Source organism: Columba livia, chromosome 12 (assembly GCF_036013475.1).
Source record: "Columba livia isolate bColLiv1 breed racing homer chromosome 12, bColLiv1.pat.W.v2, whole genome shotgun sequence".
Classification (NCBI taxonomy): Eukaryota; Metazoa; Chordata; class Aves; order Columbiformes; family Columbidae; genus Columba; species Columba livia.
Window position 1 is genome coordinate 17,840,787 of NC_088613.1, and position 11,467 is coordinate 17,852,253.

Below are 11,467 nucleotides of genomic sequence, written 5' to 3' on the forward strand. Positions count from 1 at the left end.
TGAGAATTTTCTTAGAGATATGAAGAATTGTTTTGCCAGTTCTAGTGTTCTCTGTAAAACTTTTCTAAATGGATCCTTCAGGTAGAGGAACAGGCAAGCACTACAGAGAGAGTGTTCCAGGACCGGCAATACCAGATCGATGCTGCAATTGTACGAATCATGAAGATGCGCAAGACACTGAGTCATAACCTGCTTGTGTCAGAGGTCTACAACCAGCTTAAATTCCCAGTAAAGGTATAGTACTGATATTTCTTCTTCTAAAACCTTGTTACTTCTTATATTCCCCGGCCTGTACTCAGTTAAATGGTGCTTCTGTCTAAGACATGCATCTTTTTACTCTTAGGAAGGACAAATACTCGCTTTCAGGAATTTTAAAGTGCCAGTTGCATTAATTTATCTGAATATTATCTCAGGCTTTTAGTAAGTTAATAAAACCTCTTACCAAAGGCTTTCAGAACCAGAGGGTGTTAGCTGTGAAGCTGGCTCTCCTCGTGTGCTGTTCTTCTTGCATTGAAGTGTTCTGGCAATGCGTGCTTGGCGATGGGGGGGAAATGATTCAGATATGTAATGTAGAACTGGTTTTGATTCTTAATTTGGTTGATACTTTTTAATAAATTAGTAGCCAGTAAATGTACAGTGGTTTTCCCAGACAGATTATATTGGTTAATATACACGCACACACACATATATATATATATATATATATGGAATGAAAATTAAATATTGGTGAATGTCTCCAAGCTAAAGAAGCCCACAGTTGCAATACAGAAAGAGTAGCTTGTTTATTGTGTACAAATGGAAATGGCTTTTCAAATAGACAGTGATGCATTTGTTTTGAGTTCAAATACACAGTGTTTTCTATCCATGGAAATGTAAAATAGAAGGTGCTGCCACCTCATTGTGTTTTGTTACCATGTTAAGTTCCTGCAGGCCTGTAAGTATTGCATAAACTGCAGTTGTGCTTTGCAGGGTTATAACATGATTTAAATGCTTTTCCTCGCTCTTTATGAGGCATTTTTATAAAGTCCTTCACCCAACAAAACCATAGAGCACCCAAGCTATTGCAAAACTCACTCGCATCAAGATAAAATGAAACTTGTACCATCTTTTGCCAGGTAAAAGTCAGAAATAGAAGCACTGGTGCATAATATATGAATTGTGGCTCTTTAAACAGAGTTTGGTTTAAAGAGCGGCAAATATCTTTCCTCACTCTGAGAAGTCTATGCTTAGCTGCAGGTGGCAAGCTAATTTTGTAACTTTCTCTTCCATCAATTGTACATTGCAGACTTTAGAAGCTCTGATGCTTTAAGGGATTTCTTTTGCTACACTGTGATTTCTGTTTCCTCAGCCACCTTAAGCAGGATGGATATTTGGCTTAAGTAGAAAGAACGCCATGAAAAACATTGATTGCAAAGTAATAATGCTGACATCTGCTTTATTTTACAGCCTGCTGACCTTAAGAAGAGAATAGAATCCTTAATTGACAGGGACTACATGGAAAGAGATAAAGAAAACCCAAATCAGTACAACTATATTGCATAAACATATGTTGGCCTTTGTTTTACTGCACACTTGGTGTCATACACAGTTGCCAGTGGATAAACTAGCCTGTTGATCCTGTTAATTGACTTTTTATACTACCGATGATTGAATGAAAGCAGTGTAATGGAAAAGTATAGTAGAGTGGACTTCTTTCAGTGGTTAACATGCCCATTTAAAGAGTACTATTTACATTTTAAGAAGAATGCTGTTGAACTCTTTGCATGTTATTTAGTAAGATGTGCAGAAAGCTGAAAGAAAGTACATGGTCTTTGTGATTCCATTTGTCTCCGGGTCTGAAGAGGGGTCCCTTGATATATGACAGATGTCTTTCACACCTTTAAATGGAAATAGAAGGTTAATTAATATAAAAAAATAGCCTTTAAAATGCTTAAACTGCATGCAAACTTCTAATTTACTGTACAGAATGAATTTCAGTTAGTAACATACCATTGGTTTGGTTGATGCCCACACTTGGATGTATCCCTTGAGGGAGGGGAGAATGGGGAATAAGCCAAGCTGTGCTTATTGCTGATCTAATGGAAAAGACAAAATGGTACCAATATGAAACGCTATATAAAGTTTCCAGAGTGGGCATATATACTATATATACAAACACCATTCTTATGTAACTGCTACAACAAAACAAGTTCAGATTAGATTTATATGGCTTGCCTATAAGACTTAGTGTTCACCTTTGGGAATTTTAAGCATAAAACAGCCATAATGGAAAAAGTGACAGTTTTTACTAGTCATGGGTAGGAGGCCTTCACCTCTTGGCAGCAATACTCTAGGAAAGAGAATCTATTTACAGATATCTATGAAAAGCCACGCTGTTCTTGTGGTAAAGCTGTAAGAACAAAAATTACAAAAGGATTTTAATACTTACTTTGCTTTGCAACATTCTAAACTTGAACTAACCTCAAGGTTTAGACAGGGCAGCTCTTGCACGGCTGCCCTGCTTTGGATTGCTTTAACTTAAAGCTTTAAGAACTCAGCCCTAGATGTGGCAGGCCTCCTAGAACCCAGAAGCCTACCTCTCATATAGAAAGTTAAGTATTGCTACAAGGCATCTAAAATATATTTTCTTAGATGACCAGAGAGCATTCTTTGCATCTTTATAAGACATGAGAGAATAAGTCACTTGAATGTAGAGCTTTGTTTCAACAAAATGCGTTTTTTTTTTGTTTATTTTATTGCTATAGCAGCATGTGCCAGGAATATATGGGAAAAAAGTGTCAGCAGAAAAGGTAACTCCTCCAGGTAACAGTTCTTCCTTACCCAGCCAGGCTCTAGACCTACGATCAGCTGTGTTGCAGAGTACAATGAAAAACCTCGTCCTCTTTCAGGCGTTGATAGTCCTGAGGAACACCAGATATTGCTTGAAAGCAAGATGTTACTCTTATGTAATGGCAGTAACTGAGCTTTCTATGATCTATAACTTTGATCACTGTGATCCCACATTCAGGGGTGTGCATGTGCGAGACAGGCAGAGTGTGTGTACATGTGTGTAGTTTTTTATCTGACTCATCCCATCCTTACTGCTTTCTTGGTCTACTGTTTAATTCCATATTTTCTCCAGCTGTGTTTTCCCTAAAGCTCTTTTATATGCAGTCCTCATCTAACAAATTAAGCAGATGTTTTGAGGTTTTTTTCTCCTACTAAATGATGTGCTGTTACCCTCTGCTAACTGACATACAGCTCTTTGTGAAGTGTGGAAAATCTACCTTATCCTTTGACACTACTGCAGCATAACCACTGGTAGACATCTAGGACCACCCTTGCCTTTGTAAGAAAAATACTAACAGTAGAGTTATCTGGTAAGAAACTTGAAGACTGCTCCTGCAAATCTTTAAGTATCAGTTCAAATAGAGATCCATTGGGGAGGAAAGGATGCCTCCCTAAAAAAACCTTCTGTATTTTTCATTCAATGGTCCTTTTTCTTGTGTGTGTTTCGTATCTTTAGCCAATAAAAGGTTCCTTTTAAAAAGGTGTTTTGGAAAAGGAGCATAAAAAACTTACCTCTTTGGGAGACAGGAGATGATGAATATCAGTATTGAACTGGTCCCATTCAGTCTGTTGTGGCATGTAAATCTAACACCACCACACGTTTAAAATGCCTGTTCTGGTGAAATCCTCCCTCATTAGACAAGTGTGTTGCATTCAGTCAAACTAACCAGAAAGGTCTGAAGGTCTATTTAATTTTTAGCCCATCCATTTCATTAACTTAAATGCAGAAAATATTAGAGAGGAACTGTCCTCAAAGCTCATCAGACTCCCACCATCTGAGGCAGACCCTAAGCAGCTAAATCTAGTTAAAGCAACCCAAAGACTGGACTTGAGAACCCTGGCCAGGCCGAGAGAGGGGAGGGGAGAAGGCTTCTCCTTCTTGTATCCTCACGGGTTTTCCCCGAGAACTTGTTCATCTCTTCTGCGAAGGTCTCGCTCATTCCTGGTTATTGACAAAGCTGCAGCCAAGATTTATCGTCCAGCCGTACAACTCCGCAGCTTCTCGCTGGGATCATGTGCCTGCCTATTGAGCCATATATATCTCTGTAGGAAAACAATTCAAGTGGGCTTGGGCCACAGCTCATCTGGCTACAACACAGCTTGTCTGTTTGGCCACACATTTTTAATCTTGACTCTTGCATGCAGTTTATAGCACCTTGTTCATAAGAAATTGCAGTTTATTCTTAGAAATATATATTTTAGGTTTTTTAATCTTTATACCCATAAATGGACTATTTTTTTGTCTTGGCTGGTTTTAAAAGTGACCATTTTGTTTAAATGCTGTAATTGCAAATGTGTTGTAAACGTCTTTTTGTTCTATAGTTTACACAAAGGTGCCAAAGTAAATAGTAAATAAAACAAGACAAACCCTAGCAAATTGTTAAGTTGCTTTAGCTGTTCTTCATATTTTGGTCTCTTTGTTTGGTCATTTTTTTCCTAGACATATCATTTCCCCCAATGCTTTCTTTAAAAGAAAAAAAACAAAAGTGCATCTAAAGAAATGTTCAAATACCACTTTTTTTTTTTTTAGTGATTTCATATAGTAGGAAGAATATTTTCTTTGAAACGTTACACTAAAATTGTAAGAGTACAGCAGCATTCAAAAATGTAATATACTTTTTGTATAACAGTTCTTCAGAGTATGTCTGGAGTGGGGGAAAAACTAACCCTGTTACTTTTCAGAAGCCTCTTCTCTTCCCTCGGCTGCCAGCATATGAAGTTGTGCTTTTTCACTGCATCAGATGTTAGAGTTTATGCAGACTTGCAAGCAGGGCATGTATCACCAGTGCATCCTTCGATGCCAAAAGCAGCAAAACCTTTTTTATGTTTCATAAGTCTGATATGGGTACAGAGAGTCTTTCTTAAGTTGGTAAATAATGTAAATACATGTCCTTTCAGAGAGTGAGTCTGTTACCTAGGTATTTTGTGTCATTTAATAAATATTAAACAGTTTTGTGTTGATAAACTCGTGTGTAAAACGCCTTCTTACTCCAAGTTCTGTATGTTGGGCTTACTAATGTTTGTGGCTTCTTTAAATTCTTTAGCCTGTGTTTTGATAGCAAAATAATTGTTTGCTACTTAAATATAATACGAAGTAGCTCCTTCTTCATTCAATCATTAAAATCCCTTGAGTTTTCTAAGTGGCTTCCATTCCTGAATTTTTTATTTTTAACTAAGTCTTCTACAAAGTTATTGGAGGGGAAAAACTAAACATGCTCGCGAATTCTGGATCGGGATTAGAATATGTAGCAGCACCAGCAGTGGTACAAAACTACCCAAGGGGGGGGCGCTCTGCTGTACCCCCATTGCTTGGCTCCCAGGATGGGCACTAATTGTTTCAATGGCTCTGGTGCAATTACTGAAGCACAAAGGAATAACAACACCTCCCTAGTGCACGGTGGTGTTTAATAGTTACGGTCAGTGCCTTCCACTAATGCTGCCCAGGTGCTTTCCTTCGCTCTTACAGCTTGGAAGCATCTAAATGCATGGGATGGTTTTACCCACTAATAATTTCTCCTTAGAATATTTCCTACTTCTTCCACTCTCTGCAATCCTAAACAATTATGTTGAATAACAAAAAAAATCCTAGAGAAGCAGATGGGTATTTGAAGTGATAGATCTGTCTACTCTGAGAAAAACACCAGAGACCAGTAAATACTTTTAACTTGTTACTGTATGAAGGGCAATATATGTCACTGAGAAACTGATGCCAAATCAAGTTTAAGACAGTAACTTTGGATTTACCTTCCCCCCTTCCCCTCAAAGGGACGAGGGCTCGTGGACAACTGTGGTATTTAGCAAATGGACACCTCAGAAGTTACTTGAGGGGTTGAGAGACGTTGGAATTTGTGCAGAGAGCACCTTGCAACATGTGGAGTTCCCTGGGAAGAGGAGCGATGGGTGCTGATCAGCCTACAACGGAGCAGGTGTTTCCTCTGGGCTGGTAACTGCTTCCTGATATGAGATCATCTTTAATACAGCTTGTCTTGCTGCTGCTTATGGGAAATAAGCATTAGGACATAAACCAAAGAAGAGAACCGACTTTGAAAGTTAATTTTCTGAAATCGGTAAGACATTGCAGCACCGTAGATAAGCTGCTTTTCTTAAGCTTAGGAAAAGTTGTTCACATCCAGCAAACGCTGCATTTTTAGTGATTGTTACAGATGTACGCACGCTGGCCACCGTAACAGCGTCCGACCCTTGGATCCTGCTGAGAACGCCCAGTCCCAGTGAAGGTGGCCAGTTAGTCTTTTATTAGTTCTCCAGTTACAGCTCGAGCTGGGTGTCTCTGGGGAGGGACCCCGACCCCAATTCATACCTCTCAGTTACACCTGTCCCATCCATCACCTCACGCCCAAGTCCAGTCACTGAATTCTGGTCGGTGGTCTCTTGATTTCTTACCTGTTCCCACTGTCACTGGGCTGGCCTTCCCCTGAAGTTACTTCATTCTCTTGGAATTGTCTCCTTGCTCCTTCATTTTGCTCCTATCTGCTGAATTCAGTGAGTTCTGCCTTAGCAGCATTAGTTTTATCAAAAGTTTACAATTAATCAGCTACTTCAGCTGCTAATGCCGAGCCACTAATGCCAAACCAGACTATTCAGAGAGAACGCAGTTAGTCATTTTTCTTCTGCAAGACTGATGATAGTTTTTTAGCTTCCTCCTTCAAGCAATCAGTTATTTGTCAGCTTGGAACCCCAGTATTTTCGAGCTGGAGGAAAATAGGGGTCACCATGTACTATTGTGTTAAAATACCTAAGTCATCTTAATTTGCCGTGAAATTTTGTCTTGTCAAAGAAGTGTTAAGTCTAGAGCTTCTGCTCTCTCTAATGATATTTTCAGTAACGAGGAAATTGCAGTCACTGCTTTTTCAGCAGATCCAGCATTTGAGATGCATTATGTAACGAGGGCACGCAGAGGGTCGGGCAGCAGACGCCGTTCGGCAAAGCTTAGTCACTGTGACTTTGCAAATAGAGAGTAAATCGCATCTAAGATTACATGGAACAGATTTCTCTTTACCATTTGGAGCGGCAAGTAGTTCTAATTCAGCATGAAATCTCAGTGCTGGATTATTAGCAAGATGTTCACTTTAACTGCCCTTTTTCCCCTCCCGGGCTAAACCTCATGTGAAATTATCCCAATGCATGTCCTGTTTTACCCTTGTGTAGTCTCTGAACTTGAAGTATATCTGATAATTCGTTACCAGTCAGAAACAGATACCTTTTTCAAAAGCAGCCCCTTGACTTTATCAAGGCAGTCTTGCAGCTGGTGGTAGTTTGAGGCTCAAAGCAAGGCTGCTCTAATAATTTACACTACAGGCTGCGCAAGACACCTATCATAATTATATATATCATAATTACATATATCATATGCCTTGATATGCTGTTAAAGGAATGTAATGTTATTCTAGGTCATAAGGGGTCCTGTAGCACTGCAGTCCTGCAGTTACAATATACAGATATGAAAGTTACTGTATAATACATAGTCTCCCTCCCAAGCCTGTATTTTAGGCATAACTTCCTGCTGAAATTTGAAATTTCCTGCTGAAATTTCACTGAAAAAGTTACAGCCAACACGTGTTCCGAAAGCGTTGGAAGTGGGAGGTGCCTTGTGTGCAGAGCCAGTCATTGCCACAGAATCATTCCTGTTCTGAGGCTGACAGATGTGTCTCCAGCAAGTTAGCAATGCATGCTGATAAAAACAGAAAATTGGGAGTATTGACGTTTTTCTACTTTGATGTTACAAGCCCTAAGAATACGTTGTCAGTCAAACGGGGGTTTTGCGCATTAAACAGATGCACGTGTAGCAGTAGTTTGGCGTCACTCACAAAACGCCTAAGTCTGATCTGCTGGCGCAGGCTGTAGCGCACGTCGCACCCCACGGCAGCTGGAAACGCTCGGGGCGCAGGGGGTACCCCAACGCACCACCTCCCCCTGCACCCCACAGCGTCCAGGATGCCCACGGCGGGACAGCCAGGGCGGAGGGTCACCTGCTGTCCCAGCCCCGTGCCAAAGCCCAGCTCCTGCCTCGCCGTCACCAACCCGGGCAGCCAGCGCACGGTTACACCGAGCTGTAGGTACATGGGTTATGTCCGTGTAACAGGGCTCTTCCTGCCCATCTGGGAATGTGTTTTTCCAGCAGGAAGCTCTGCATCCCTTCGCTGCAACCTGCTCCCCGGTCCCTCCACCTCCCCACCACGGTTTCTTTTTTCGGCGTTTCACGTGATTACCCCAGTTCTGACTCAGCAGTTTCCTGCGGCAGCGTTTAATGGTTTGGTTTCCCGCCTCCTCCCGAAACCCGGCAGCTCGCACACGCTGCCATGGGAGCGCAGCTGGACCGCAGCTTTTGCACATTTCGGATAACAAGCTCTTTTCCAGCCCTAGCCCAGCAGAGCGGGTGGCACACGCAACCCAAGCGCCGCAGGGGTCGCTCTGCGCTGGACAAAGCGTGGGCTTCATCATGGCGATCTAATCCTTATTCCCCGGGCTACAAACTGGGGCTGAATGGGAAGGAAAACTTTGGTGACTCGCTGTAACTCGCAGTTGTGGTTCATTCCCTGCTGCCAAGTGAATCTGTGACCCCCCCCAGCCAGCATTTATCTCTTCATCTTTCCATCCATCCATCCCATGTGAAAAACAAATCCTTCCTCTGCCTTCTGGAAAGGAATAATTGGTTCTGCTGTAGTCTTGTCCCTGGGAAAAAATACAGAAGATGCCCTGTTGTTTAAAGAGATATCTAAAATAATGAATAAAAATATGTTGGAATAAAGTAGTAATTACTGCATGTCCTAGGTACTATCTCTTCTTTTTATCACAAACCACATTCTGCACCAGAGGCCAGAAACATTAAGTTACTAACTGCTTCACTTTGCTTCTGACCACACACATCCATCATTTTTTGCAGGTCCCAGGGTTAAGAAAAGTTTCATTACAGATAAAATATCTACCCAGCTGAATCTGCTAAAGGATTCGCAAAGGATTAAGCATACACTGGACATCAAGAATATGATGTGAATGAAAGTCACAGAACAGCCTATACATTTGAAATTGGGCATGAAAGAAATCATGAGGTTCTGCATATTTGTTCTCAGTAAATGTCAATACCTTCTTAAAACTACTGACATCAGACTGAGTATAACATGCAGTAAAAATGTAATGCTGTACAGAAACATCACAGTCCTCATTTCACATCCAGCAATAAACGTAAGGAATGCCTTAGAAAACCAGGATCAGCTTGTCATCCACCAGTGGCTCCCAAAATCACGCCAAATGCAAAATAGCAACCAGAAGGGTAAAGCATTTTCTCTGCATCATGGTAGTAATCATTCACACTTCTATCATGAAAGGAAAACAGCTGATCATATGAGTTGGATCTTATGTTACTGAAGTCCAGCTATCACATAAATGTTCTCATTCTTATAGACTGCTGCAATCAACAAAGAAATTATGATAAATAAGAAGCAGTGGTATTTGTTAGAGCTTGATTCCTACAAGTACTGAATGTAATAGCTTTCCATTGAATTTAAGAGGAATCAGACATTGTTCTTAACCTTTGTGGCTGCCTCATTGCTTCCCACACTGTCACCAGGGTCAGCATCGTGTGTTCGGATATTAACAATGGTATGTCTGGTGCAAAACAATGTGTTTTTAATTACGCTAAGTCATATCAACTATACTGTTATTTTAATCCCACACCAGTTGCTACTTCTATTCTGTGTTATTAAGCAGAAACCGATTTGCTTGTTATGATAGCTACCATTTGATTTCATTTCAAGCTTCACTAAATTGGCGTAAAGGAAACAAGATAATCAGTGTTCCTTCTACGTCTACACGTCTCTTTATGTATGTCATTTTACAGTCTATTTCCTATGTGCAAGCAAGACATCAAAATATCCAGGATTCTTCACTCAGAACAAGGGGGTGTTTGAACATACCAATGTCTACCCATAAAGCTGCATGTCCTGAAGTAAGTGTTCCAGCTGATACAAAAGGCGACATTCCACCACACAAACTGCTGGAACATGCCAATCATTTTTTCCTCCTCCAATTAATCAGAGCCTAATTCAACATCTCCCTCCTAACAGTCAAATCCTCTTAATGTAATGGCTCCTAACTCTCGGAGAGATCACTTTTTAGAAACAGGACTTTGCACTAACATAGTGAAGCATGAGGAAATGTCGAAGCCCCAGCAGCAGGACTCTCGGCAGCCTCTGAAACGCCCCATTCTTTGCCCTGCAGCTGAGCAAGACAAAGGACTTGCTGCTTTCAGAATTTGTGGGTTTGCCTGTGCTGCTGTGACTGGATTCTCCCCCACAGCCTGCAGCAAGTGCTGGCTCCATTATTCCACAGCAAGTTTATTTCCTCAGATAAATTTTCTGTAAATTAAACCCAAAGGTTAAATAAAAAAATATTATTTCTGAGTATTTTGAAATAACGTGCATTTCGATATTCCCACGTTGCTTAGACATGCATGTGCAGGTATGTAATACACATGATAAGGCGGTTCACGGTGCAGTTATTAAGCACAAAAAGAAACGCAAGGGAGCGGTGAATGCATCTGACCACACAAGCATGTGTGCATGGAACCTCATGGTACAACACACGGGTTTCCATGATTGTCCTGCCTTGCCAGGTTTGGGTTTGTGACACTCTTTGGAAAAGTACGGCATTGGAAGCATGCAGCTCAAAGTATTTAACGCACCCTTAATCACAAACTGCATTATTTCAACTTCGTAACTGCCTGCCTATCAACACCATCTATACTCCCGGTGTCTCCCTATATGAGGTCAGTGTGTTTTATTGTTTTCTTCAGGAGCTTCCGTTGTCTTCCCCTATGGCTGGCCATGTCTCTTGGTGCCTGGCTATTTGAAATGCTATTTGCAGTTCTCCCACAGCATCAGAGATGGGAATATGTTGCTCCCTGCTGAGCACCCGCCGGCCATTGCCTGCTGCCTCCCAGCCTCAACTTCTTCCTTGTCTCCAGGCTGCAATGCAACACCCACCACATCTTACACCTCCTTCCACCCTCAGATCCACCCGGTTTCTTGTCCCGTTCTGTCTTCTCCCCGTCTCCAGCCCAATGGCTCTTTCCTCTTACATTTACACCAGGCAGCTGCTTTCTCCCACCTGCTTTCTGCCCCAGGTTTAGCATTTCAGCATGAGTGACAACATGGCAAAGCATCCCAGTTCTCAGTGCTGCTGCCAACCTCCTCCCAGCTCCACAGAGGCCACGGCAAAAGGTTTCTGCCCAGTCCCCCGGAGAGCCCGAGGCCAGCCCTGCTCGGTCCTGGGTGGCGTGGCGGGAGGGACAGCAATGGCAGTGGTGTCAGACCCAGGGGACACTGAAGGCAGAGCCATTTCCCCAGGACAGTGCGATGTCCCCACAGCAGGGCCATTTCCCCAGGACAGTGTCACGTCCCTA

The 11,467-nt window shown here is 41.9% G+C and overlaps 1 protein-coding gene and 1 long non-coding RNA gene across 2 annotated transcripts in view; one reads left to right on the forward strand and one right to left on the reverse strand.

The window, feature by feature from the left end:
* CUL4B (cullin 4B) overlaps positions 1-5,189 on the forward strand; it is a 29,045-nt gene extending 23,856 nt beyond the window's left edge. The window contains exons 20-21 of the mRNA XM_065077977.1: positions 82-234; positions 1,447-5,189. Coding sequence (XP_064934049.1) covers positions 82-234; positions 1,447-1,542 — 249 coding nt within the window. The 3' untranslated portion in view covers positions 1,543-5,189. The remainder of the gene's footprint in view (positions 1-81; positions 235-1,446) is intronic.
* LOC110360123 (uncharacterized) lies at positions 4,280-9,108 on the reverse strand. Its single transcript, XR_002415778.2, has 2 exons — positions 6,451-9,108; positions 4,280-6,041 (listed from the first exon to the last, which is right to left on the reverse strand). It is a non-coding gene; the product is annotated as an uncharacterized LOC110360123 (long non-coding RNA).
* Positions 9,109-11,467: the final 2,359 nt, after the last annotated feature.